We start from the raw sequence: 13240 nt of genomic DNA on the forward strand, positions 1-13240 counted from the left end.
CTAATTGGTGACACCAGGCATGCCTTTTTTCAATGGCACTGCCTTGAGAAAATCCAATCAATACTTGAATCTAAAAAACATATAATACATTGTAAAAAACTAAAATAGAAATCAAATATATCAACCTAGAACTGATTTTTAAAGCTGCTGCAGTAACTAGTATCTTTTTACCTGGGAGCACCTCAAGAATAAAACCAAAACGGGCTAAAACAGACTCCTGTGTACATTTCGTTATATATATACTGCAATTATCTAAAAGGGCCAGAAGCTGCCCATTTCCTAGAGAAAATGGAGACTGCATCTTTAATGTTCATCTGTTGAGCAGCTCCAGCGTTCTCAGCGCCTCTAATGAGAGTAGCTTAGTAACAGGCCGCGCTCACCCAGATTAGCTGAGCGCTCGGCGGCTCGGCCTGGCATTGGCTCGCTCGTCCTGTTGCTAGGGAACAGCTTATGCGTCTCTAGCAGAGCCTATCTGCTTAGGCAAGGGCGCCCCATGCGCAGTGAGAGATCTGCGGCTCAGGCAAACGATGCAGTGCGTTTTTACAAGAGGGTTAAAACAAAGATCCCCGTAGGAGATAAGTTTCTCAAATCTTAACGAGTTATTGACCCTCCCCCCACACCCCCAGCTCTGTGCATTTACACAACTTTATCTCATTAAGAGAAATAGAGGGAGGAGAGGGCTCTTACTCATTACCTTACTATTTTGATTAAGATGCTAAAGATGCTGATAATGTCTCTTTTCATTATTCCAAATGTGTAATTGTGATTATGCTACATCACCATTCGTGTTCAGTGCAAAGCAACTGAAACCTGCTGCAGCTGAATTGATTGAATAGTAAGACTGAACATATTGTAACAAATCCTTCCCCTGTATAGATCTATTGTGGACACAGTCAGGGCGACACTATTGAAAGAAAGACTGATGTTACCAGGAACTGGTGGCGTTATGCTGTCCACAAATGACCCCACATAAAACCCTTCAAGTAGCATTTGTTGATGCTGTCTGCTTTTCTTGTGTGGAAAAAAAAATAGCACATTTTCATACAGGTAAAGTACAGCTGAACTTTCAGATTACATAATTCTAATTACTTCCGTTTTGCAACATAAACATTTTTGGCATAATAGTCCTGTCGTCCCAAGAGTGTTTAAAAAGAGGTCTCTCTGTACGACTGCCAAGGAATAATGCTGCATCAGAAACTGTCTGGGAGGCAGATCCTTCCCCTCATCTTCTCTAAATCTACAGATAACTATTTTTCTCAATGCCCCCAAACAAGCCGGCCTGTGTTTGCTTTGTTATCTTCAACCCAAAAATCCATACCGTGGCCACAGGAGTTATTACACAACACCCTGTGCTGGGAGAGAGAAGCAATATATGAACACCATTCTTTACATTTCTGCAACACCAGGGGTACGTCTGTCTGCAGAGGCAAGATATTTCAGTATGCAGGGTACACAAATACAAACATGGTAGCAGTCAGGTTCTTACACCAGGACACACACTGCCATGAAGCTTGTGTCAATATAAAAGAAGAACTCATGTCTTCAAAGTGGGACCTATTCTGTTTTCCCAGAAGTGGAAAAGCACTGTGTGCAGGCCAGGTGTTGGCGGTTTTATCAGCTGCCTTATAATGAAGATTCCATTACATTGTCTCACACACAGGGGTCACTGTTATCCTGTGCCCGGGTCTTGGTTATGTTTCGTGGCTCTCGGAAAAAGCAGTAAAAATTAAAGTCCCTGCATCCAAATGCACTGTTTACACAACCTGACAACCCCCGCAGTGAGACTGTGTGGGAGTGAGAGTGGGAGGAAGGCAGGATTCCCAATTAATGCCGTTTTCTCTTTTTCTCTCTCTATCTTTTTTTCTATTGCAGGGCTCAAGCTCTATCCTGGTTGTTATGGTGATCTTGCTGAACATTGGAGTCGCCATTTTGTTTATTCACTTTTTTATTTAACGTAATGCCTATTAATTATGATTATTCTTATTATCTATACGATTAACGGCCCGTTTTGAGAAAAAAGTAAAAATAATAAAAAAATAAATCTAAAATCGAGAAATAAAACGACAAGGAGACAAACTAGCAAAACTCTTGACACACCAGAATCTGGGAATGAAATCTGATTTATGCTTTTGCTCTTCCTTTTACCTTTTTGGTTCATTTTTCTTCCCTTTTCACTAAACTTCTAAACTTGGTAAGCCGTTTAAATTTTCTTTTCAATTTTTTATTGCTTTCCTGCCATTTGTTTTTTCTTGCTTACGTTTTTCTGTTCTGGAAAGTAACAATGAAAAAAAAAAATACTGGCTTGTACAACAGTATAGCATTCTGTGGCATGGCAACACAATGAAACTCAATCCCTCTTCCTCTCGCCACCGCACGGAACCGAAGCATTCCAATTACATCCAGCAAGAACCAACGAGCAAAGAATTAAGTCTCTGTACCCTCAGAGAGAGCAAAGAGGACATGAAAAATGACATCCCCCCCGTTTTTTCTTTCAAAAAACACTCTTTAGGTTCTTCTGTCATGGCAGTCATGTTTTGAGTCAGAAAACAACACAAATCCAGGGCCAAATGCAATGTATGCAATTCGACTAATGAACCCCAGGTAACAAATCCTGGGTGAAAGGGCTTAATAATATGTTATGGCATGCATTTTGTGAAACATTTTCTCAGGCTAGTAATGGGTTAAATTCTTTATTCTTTATTAAAAATAAGAAATAATTAAAATAAATGAACCATGATTTTTCTTTTCTGGATTCATGGTCTAGAGAGACACTGAAGTCAGTTATTTATGTGGTGCATTTACATATTTTGAGTTTTATACTATATACACCGAATATTTAGGCTTTGTTTTCTACATCGACAGGAAAATTATATGAATTTGGATACTTTGAACAATGTTTAAAATTCAATACAAAAGAGGGCTGGAATACAATTTAAATTAAATAATGTTATCAGTTGTCAGAGACAGCTTCACACTGAAACCTTCCTCCCTTGCACTGAGAAAATGTTTCACTACAACCACATCCCTAACGAATGAAAATGATGTCATACTGGATGAGATGTGCCAGCAACGAGTTAATCAGGAGCAGAAGTTAGACTTTAAAATAACTAAAATTTCAGATTTATACAACTCAAAAGAGAGACTGTTACATTTTGAACCACTGCTTTCAAAACCACAGATGTTAGGAAAGTTCATTTTTTTAAGCTATTTGCAAGACGTCTGAAGAAAAAAAATAAAGCCATTTGCCTTGTTTTATAAAAGTAAAAACAAAATTGCATGCTCACGTATGTTTTAGTTTTGTATAAAGGAAAAACAAAAATATATACAAGAAAATAATTAAATAATTACAAAACAAACAAAAAAATATTTTCTAGTTTTGAAAGCAGTTCAGGTTGCAAAGCGGTTTTAAGTTCATCCCAAAATGCAAATTTTTTTATCTGGGCTTTGCTGAGAAGTTGCTGTAGATCAATCGGGAGTGGGTTTCCCCTTTCTGAGGTAGACCGAACCTGTTTCTTCCATGCAAACCTGTCATCAGCATTCATTGCATCCAATCATCTAGGACTTGTCTGTGCTTTCAGTTCAACAGATTTTGATTTCTTTATTTTGTAGAGCTGGCTTATTAACAAGACTGTCAATGACACTTTTATAGCATGTGTGTATGGATCTTTGTATTCCCTTCCTCATAGCTAATCTAAGTCTATGTTCTGTACCTATCTATCTATCTATCTTCTCTGTCTTTTTACCTAGCTAACTCTGATCACAAGAAACAAAGACTGGTAAACAAGACTGATTAACACTGAAGAAGTTTATTTCAGAGATCGCTTGCTTACCAGACTTGTTTCTTTGAGTCCTACTAAAGACTGTAAGACTTTGAGTGCTGAAAAAGATGAATGATCTATCTGCTATTATAGTTTTTATGACCCCTGAGGTATTCATCAGCCAATGTTACATAACAGGATGCCAGTGCATGCAGGGTTTTTTTCTGTTATTTTGTCTGTTTTGCCAATCAAATCTGATTTATGTGGGAAAAGAAATAATCTACACTAATGTTATGTGATTATTCCAGCCTTGCCTTTTATAAACAACTGATTTGGTGTATAAATGGCCTGGAAAACAGTATGTTTGCTTGTGACTATTTTGTTTCCTTTTAGCTTTATTTATTTTTATTTTTTTTAGATCCATTCTGTTTATGAAATGTTGGAAACCTTTCCTTCCTTCTTTCTTTCTCTCTCTTTTTTTTTAAATCAATAAATCTGTGAACCATTTTAATTTCCATTTTTATTTCTTATGATTTTTCCTGTGGTCTCGTACGGCCTGTAAACGCTGAAGGATTTATCTAGGGCTGGCTTTGTCAATCCAGAGAGAGATCTTTTTCCATCCTCTTTTTTTGTGTGCCTCTTTTACCTGATGTACTTGGGAGAGGTGGGGTGGGAGCAGATTACATTTTGCAGGCAGTGTAGCATGCAGGGGTTTCATCATAAAACACTGTGACGTGCTGTTCAAGTGTGGAGGACAGGTGCTTTAGCATGTGCACGGGGGGAAGAGACTACATCTTAGCCTTGCCAGTCAGGGTAGGCTGCTGCCATGACAACGCTGATTCAGGATTCTGTGCCGCCACACAGGAGGAGGGGCCCGACTCTGGGCCGTATCCCCTGGGACCTGCAATGCTCGATGAACACATTCCTAGGAAAAATACAGGCCGCAGTCTCCTTAGCGCCGCTACCCAGAGGTATCCCTTTTCCACTCAGACAGCCAATCTTCACTAAACCAAAACTTTAAGGTAAACAAAATCAATCCATCTATCAGCAAATAAAGTAAGCAGATGAATACATGATACAATTCAAATAAATGTATAAATAGATGTCCTTTCAATTGTAAACAGAAAAAAACCCACCACGAATACATACTAGCTAGAAATCCCATCACACTTTATCTAAAAATAGGTTACAAAAAAAAAAAAAGTACAGAACCGATCTAAACGGAAAACCCCCTTGATGTATTCGGCTGGCTTTTATTGGACGAGGCACTTTTATCAGCACTGACGGCAATGTTAAAGCGAGTCAAAACTGAAGCGCACAGGGGGATGATTCCAAGGGTGAATTAGATATTTTAGTCTATCATATGCAGTGTCGGGCTAGAGAATGTCTCGGATAGATTTTAATAGCTTTAGTCTTTTATTTTCTTTAATTTCTACCCCCCATTCCCCCCTGACATTGTTTAATTCTTCTGTGAAGCATTGCCACAGTGTTGGAACAGGGACCCAAATATGAGTGCTAGCTGATTTGACACCATGCACAAGAAAATAAAACATAGATGCACAGAATATTAATATAATGTTGAGACAGCTATTTCTGGTATAAAAAGGATACAAATAATTTTCAATTTCTCCAGAATTTTCAATTTTTTCTTTCTTAATGTCAGAGGGCCTTAACTCCATGAAAAGCTTGAATAATGGCCTGCTGTTTCAAAATGGCAAATTCTGAATTCTCCCACCCTGGTTGAACAGGTTAATTTCCCTGCTGGATGCAACTGAACCACACATCACAAACTACTCAATTAACTGTTCCATCCACCGTACAGCAGGGGTTGACATTTCCCTGCTGTCCGATTGGTCCATGCCCAATGCTGTGCTCCCTGTACTGTTTACATTCATCGAACTACGCTCGTGTACACATCACTGAATGTAGTGCAGCAGGCATGAGGCGTTGGCAGCTGCTCTTTCTGCCTGTAAGCCATCCCAGTCACATGAGCAAGGCCATCTGAGACTGTGCGCTGTGAGAAAAGGAACACAAATAGGCTAGACTAGACACGCAGCAACCTGGCACAGCACATCACAGCAGCAAAAACAAACTAGACTTGTACAGTACTACTAACTGTAGAGCAGGAAGTAGAAAATAAGCATCTCTTTGTTGTGTGACAAAGACAACATCAAAACTATGGTTTTCATTTAATCTGTCAATCTGCATTCACAAACTCGCCACAGTTGTAGACATTTTTTAAAGGCCATCAAGTGATAATAGAGACTTTGTTTTACATGTTCTGTACATGAGAAAGCAATCATGTTCCTGCAAAAAGAGAGGCAACCACAACATAAATTGGCTGTTTGGGAAAGCGGGAACAGTTCGATACTGGGAAATCATTTGTCAGCTAAATGCACTGCACACCCAAAGGCTCACATGTGACAGAGAGCCAAACAAGCCAGTGCACACAGTGAACTGCCACAGAGCGAGGCTCAATAGTTAGGCTTCCTGTGTAATTACACAAAGGAACATAATCCATCAGCCTAGAACATGAATAATATCCTCTCATTGTATACATTACCTCTGCATACTGTATAGTGCTTAAGAATGACTCTGATTCCAACAGGGGACTAGAAAAAGTGCAACAGAAGAGTTTGCCCATTGTACAGACAACACTGAAGTAATTAACCTATTTCCAATACAAAAAACAAAAAAGGGCAACCTTTACACAACAAAAACAATGTCCAACATAATAAGACACACAGATCATGACTCTCGTGCACAACTTATATTGTCTGTATTACACTTTTTTGTTTAGTTTTTTAACATCCAAATCGGCAGTTAATACAAGTATACCAAATTGGCATAAACAACAAAGTCATCTTTATGATCTACATGTAATGATGTAACCTTCCGCTGAGCACATGATGTTTGAAAGTCTCTGCTCTACAGCCTTATGTTTGGATGAGTAATCTGAAATAACTGGCATCAATACGTTTTTAACAATGCAGGTGAAATCAAAGCATAACTAAACTAAACTAAACTAAAATACAAATGATGACACATTTTCATTCTAATTAAATTACATAAATATGTATATATCATAAGTAGTAGAACTAGCATCTATAATAATGATTACTATTATAATGTCCCAGCTTTACTAAAACTAAGCAAGCCCATTTAGACTGTTTATTTAGTCACAGTTCTCCTACCTTGGTCCTGAACAGTTACAGGGTTTTCATTCCAGTCATGCTCTCAGTTACATAAACCAATTACTGGCTTACATATTCAACTCCTATATGATCTGATTGATTGACGCTCGACAGGACCTCGGACAGAGACCACTTAGTAAGGTGATGTAAATATAGCACCTCTATTTCAATTCTGTTCAGTATCAATGAACATTCAAGATAAGTAAACCTCTGATCGGTGGCAGTAGTAATACATTATGTTTATGTATGTGGACAAAAGATCCCCTTTTCTCCCTTCATTTTACTCCCTGGCTGGCAATGTCTAATGTGTATGGTTGTCTGATATACCTCACAGCAGTCACTTTTGTGTCTCTCTCAGGCAGAACTGTCCAAAAACTGTTTCTGTACTTTAGATTTTGCCCAACCGGGTGTATATGCCGCAAGTGCAGTTCTTTTCTTTTGTGTTCTATGATATTTAATCTTTATTTATAAATGCTATAATTTCACATAAGAAGCCAGACAAACTGATTGCATCAAGAAAAATGTATTGTTTATGTTTGTTTTACTTCAAGTGCTTCTCATTTCCACGCATTTTACACTCACAGCTTACATGAGCCCACAGAAAGGGGATTTTAGTAATTTCACCAGAAAGGGGAGTACTGCAGGTGAGCCAGATTTAGGTGGCTGAATGTTCTGCTCTGTGGAGTGGTTATGTGGGGATTGGTATTGTGTATTTCTGTGTGCATACCTATGTAAAAAAAAAAAAAAAAAAAAAAAAAAGAAAAAAAAAAAAACTTTTTGTAATACTGCATGACACAGAGTAACCTAAGAAAAAAGGCAGGTTACATACTTACATGCAAAAACATACTTAACCAATATTCAAATATATTGAAGAAGATCGCCTCCAACAGCACAAAAAATGCATATCATTGAAATGAAAGTGGTTTCATGGCAAGCTGATCTGTGGGCAGCAGTCTAACACTCACTCCCTGACCATAGATTGCTTTCAGTCAGGCTTTGTGGCCAGCTAACACAGTAGGCCACACACCTAACACATTTTCTTTGTTTACAGTACGTCTGATTTCAAGTGAATAAAAAAAAACTCAAATTCAAAAGAACCTTTAGTTCCTGTTCATTTACTTTATGAAAGGTTGATTGTCTCAACGAGCTTCTTCAAAAAACATGTAAGTCCAATACAACCGTTTATTTCTTAATATCCACTCAAACAGAAACAGGCACACAGGATTCTCCACCAAAAGTATGGTAACAATCCATAATCTTAAAGATGCACAAAAGCCAATCATACTTAGTTAATACAAAATATTCCTAATAATAAAATACAAATCCTTACTCCAGTGAGGTACACTGAGTGGCTTGGTTTGTCTGGGCCGGGCCTGGCATTCAGTCCCTGTCTGTCTATTCTCATACAATCTCATGGCAACTTCTCCTGACGACAGACCGTCCTGCTTAGATTGACAATAGTTGGAGGTGATGATATAACAACTTTGATGTCAAATTCAACAGCCTTACATAATGTAGTGTGATTCCTATATTACTGTGGGATAAATACAGAAGGTTAAACTTTGTTCTCCTCTTTCATGACATGATAAGTACACAGGAGTCCTACTCTACAGACCCATCACCCAAACACATTGTGACAAAATGTGAAGGATGTCTAATCCTAAACATGACCCCTAGCACAGAAATCAACATTCTGTTTCTACATACAGATCTTATCCATATTAAAATGGGCATTTTGGCATAGATGTGACCTGTACATTAAGTTATCAACTGGATCGGGAATTCTGAAGATATTTTGAAATAAGAGAGGATGCTCCAGCTGCCCTTTAAATGAAATAAATGAATGCCTTAATGTAAGTGATCAGCTGTTCAGTATTTCCGTGATCGATCAGATGGAGTGAACAGCTCATCAGTGTTACTTACTTCAATGGGAATGTCATGGTGGATTAGGGACATATATTATTAATTATGAGATGATGAAGAGCAACTAAAAATAGGGGTAGCTAAAAATGTATGATTACTATTTGAAAACTTTCAAGATGCATTGGGATTTTCAGGAAATCAGACGCAGAATTAAGCAGCATTATACATTTGGCAAATGTGTAATGCCCATTTTACACTAATTTCAGTTTAAAAGTTTAAAAGTCTTCAATGTAAAGCCAAAATGATGGAAAAGGTACACTTCCCTTTCATGTCCTTCATCTAACAGACAGATCATACCGTCCCTCTACAGCCAGAACATCTAAAATCACATTAATGTGGTCTTTAAGAAAGCATTTTAACCATAACTTTTCCAAGGAAATTCAATTTAGATTGATACATTCTAAATAAAAATATACCCCTATTATTTTTCTTGTTCAAAATGTAGAGCTGTAACCATAGGTACATCCAGATTATTTGTATTAATTAATCGTATTAATATAATTTCAGTTGCCCATGATTAATCACTGATCCTGGTCTTTAAGAAAGCGAGACAATTTCTACACAAAAAGGGCCCCACCGAAATAAAAGGTTGCAGGTGGAATGCTTAAAAAAACAACAACAACAACAACAACAAAAAACACTAAAGCCTTTCTTGATTGGATTATTAAACCCTAGAAAACTGATCTCTCTACAACCGTATCACTAATTCGTTATACAAATCATGGAAAGACTATTAAATAGACAATAAGAATGGCACAGAAACAACTCAAGTGTGTCCTCTAAGGGTGTAAATCAACTGATTAATTCCACAAAGCAAGTTTGTTTTCCCCCATTATTGTTTTTACTTGTCTTTTACCTATTTTTAAATGTTGACCTTCACAAATAATGGTTAAGCAGGTAAATGATACATCAGGAGAATTTGTGTATACTGAACATAGACAGACAGCTAGTCCTGAAACCACTGCAAAAAACATTGCCTTTGTGAAAACGGATGTTGAACGGTAATGTGCAGTCTATTCCAACATTCATGAGTTCCTTTTTTTGCATGAAGACAAAAAAAAAAAAATGTTAACACTGATACTCCGTGATTATTTTGTGCTTAAAAAAGGGAATGTTGATGTTTGAATTTTCATGTTTTTTCCTTTGCTTTAGGTTTTTACTTCATAAAAAAGGCTAAAATGTTACCTCAGCTTTGATGAATTCTTTTATTTTGATTCTAAGACACCTGATTTGAGAAAAAAAAAAAAAGAAGTTTGTATAAAATATGTTGGATCTCAGTTTATTTATTAATACTCCAGTTTTCTCCCTTTGTATACAGAAAGGTATCTTACTGGACTAGGAGGAAGAACTGAAGTACAATAAAATGTCAGTATTTCCCCATAAGGTCCTTATAAGCAATGTAAACGTATTATTATTATCTGACTTAAGACAGCTGACTTTTTTTCTTTTCTTTTTCTAAATCACAGACATAAAAATGTATTTTAAGAAAATCAATAAAGAGAAAAACTAAAACATTACTACAACATAACCCTGCTGTTAGTCAACCTGATGGAGGCTGTTAAAGAGAGGTTCTTTATCCACTATAATGTTATTTACAGAAGATAAGTGCAGCAAATGTATTGAAGTTGCCAAACCTGGTGCATTATCCCAAGATCAGAAATTCCAACCTTCTCGGCACTGCGTCTACAGAGCCAGCTTTGGGCCTCAGCATTGGGTTTTATTCTTTCGTCTAGATTTTTTCTTAACCAACATGTTGGGGCACAGTTCAAAATTAGTTAACTTGTTCTGGCATCACTCTGTGCTCTGAAGACAAGCCAAAGAAAATCAGTCCCCACAGTGAAGAGGATTGTGTACTACTGATCTGAGAGATGAAAAATGGAGGCATTGCTTCAGGTATATTGTGATCAACTTCAGAGAGACAATGAAAGGAGACTGGGATGGAAAGTGGAATTACTGGAAAGATCAGAAAACCCCTAATATTAGTGATGGACCAGAGATAAAAAAAACAGATAAACAGCAGATCAACGCTTAAATTCTTAAAGTTAAATAATTAGGATTGCACTATAGCTAAGATTGGAATGCTGTTATCACAAACTAGAATCATGCTTTTGATGGCAATAACGGAGGGCTACACAGTCACAACCTGGTTGCTTTCTCCGATTCATCAGGGCTTCACTTTGATCATACATCGGTGGATGTCAAGCCGGAGAAAATACAATGTTTGATACACTTATTTGAAGGTCTAGGATTTTAGTTTCTTATAATTAATAGTTAGTTCCATAAATATTTGGACAGTGACACAATTGTCATCATTTTGGCTTTGTATGCCACCACAATGGTTTTGAAAGGAAACAATCATGATGTCCTTTAAGTGTAGAATTTCATCTTTATTTTCAGGGTAGTTACATCCAAATTGGGTGAACGGTGTAGGAATTACACCCATTTTCATATGTGGTCCCCCCAATTTCAGGGGCTCAAATGTATTTGGACAAACTAACATAAATGAATTGTGGTGGCATACAGAGCCAAAATGATGACAATTGTGTCACTGTCCAAATATTTATGGACCTAACTGTATTTATTGTAGTCATTCTTGTTTTGCAAGTTCATACCTGCATTGTTGCTCTAGCTAGAGGATAAGAAAAAAAGAAAAATCACAGACCACTTCAGTACAGGAAAGTTACCATCTCTATTTCCACATACTGTTCGGGATCTACCACATCAATCACTACATACTTTCTTTGTCTGTGGAAAACAGGCGACTTAGAAGAAAAGTATTTCTGGTATTGAAATGAAAGCAAAACAGTGACACCTGCATGACAATTTTTAGATACACTTGTGGTATGAAATACAATAAAAAACAAAAGGAACTCCCTGTTAAAGTAAGCCAACAAGCAAGCAAGCAAGCACAGACACACACACACACACTATCCCTATGAGGGCTATGAAAATGGAATAGAGTACATGGGTTACCACAGCAATCTAAGGAAGTCTCTCATTCCACATGTTTTCACTCCATTGATGGTTCCCTTCCAAATTCAGTTCAAGCCACAACTGATGTCAGCCTGGCAGGCAGGATTACGGCACCCTAATGCACATTTTCATATCAAAGTATATCTGGGCACCTCATAATCCATACTCTTATCTTCCTCCAAACCAGGACTGAGACGCATGAGCATGGCAGCTTGATCAAAATTGCATTGTGCCTCAGGCATCGTTAGACCATTCTAGCACCTGAATTTCAACACAACACATAAAAAAGGAATTGAATTGCATCCCACGAGACACTCTAAAATGTCTAGATTGCCAGACTATTTTGATCCACTTTCTTTGCCACCAAGTAGTTCATCCACTCTTGGCACTGGACTGCTAATATGAAAAAAGCTTCAGCTATAAGGAATTTAGGAACCCAGGGACTATTTTGGAAATTTAACATTAAACACAGCACCTGACAACATCCCTGAAACCCATCAGTTAGTGGGGGAATTATGAAGCAGTGGATGTGTTTAGGAGGAGAAAGTGGTGATTTTTATTTATATTTTACTTCACTGTTGACTGTCCTGTTGCTGGACAGAAGCTTGACCTCGAGACCTTCAGGGGGCGTTGCATTAAGCTTGGTGCTCCAATAGCATGAAGAAAGAAAAATATGCAGTGGCTGAAAACCACCACAGCCTCTAGCCATCAACTATCCTAACCTCTTAAACTGAACAGCCTGGCGGAGTCAGTGCATCTGAAGGAAACATTGAGCCAACATGTCACTATGATTTGAGGCAATATTCATATAAGAGAACTTCCCCAAGAAAGAATGAAGAGGAACAGGCCTGCAAACAGATGTTATCAATACATTATCTCGGACTAGAGATAAATCAATCACCAGCAAATTGCAAGCTTGGTTAACCATTTCTAATCATCTGCCCTGGCTGAACATGCCTTTATTCGATTTCAGTGATGAATAATTAGGAAAAATAATATAACGGTTTAAAATTAACTAACACTTGCAGACAAGACTTTTTATGCAATGAAGGTTGGAATGAAAGTTTAAAAAAAAAAAAAAAAAAAAAAAAAAAATGCGCTTGGCTTTGCTTTACCTTGCTCTATCCAAATTCGCATTATATCGAATTGCGTTATATGAGGATAGAGGTGTATATGAAATATTAATAGTAATATATGAAATGGAAACAAACAGTTCACCACATGTGTGCCTAATGAACTCACTACATGTAAACTAAAGTGTTTACTGCAAAGGTTATGAAATGAGACCACAATTCCTACCATTTGTATTAGCTTTCCACTGAAAGGGTTTTCAAGCAATGGTGTTAGGTTTCAATCCAACAGCAATGCTGGATGATTAGGTATATGATTCTA

General features: G+C 37.4%; 1 protein-coding gene across 1 annotated transcript in view; it reads left to right on the forward strand.

The window, feature by feature from the left end:
• Positions 1 to 4273, forward strand: part of jph3b (junctophilin 3b) — a 53135-nt gene extending 48862 nt beyond the window's left edge. The window contains exon 5 of the mRNA XM_066713829.1: positions 1873 to 4273. Within this exon, the coding sequence (XP_066569926.1) occupies positions 1873 to 1953 (81 nt within the window). The 3' untranslated portion in view covers positions 1954 to 4273. The remainder of the gene's footprint in view (positions 1 to 1872) is intronic.
• The last annotated feature ends 8967 nt before the right edge of the window (positions 4274 to 13240 follow it).

Source organism: Amia ocellicauda, chromosome 9 (genome assembly GCF_036373705.1).
Source record: "Amia ocellicauda isolate fAmiCal2 chromosome 9, fAmiCal2.hap1, whole genome shotgun sequence".
Lineage (NCBI taxonomy): Eukaryota > Metazoa > Chordata > Actinopteri > Amiiformes > Amiidae > Amia > Amia ocellicauda.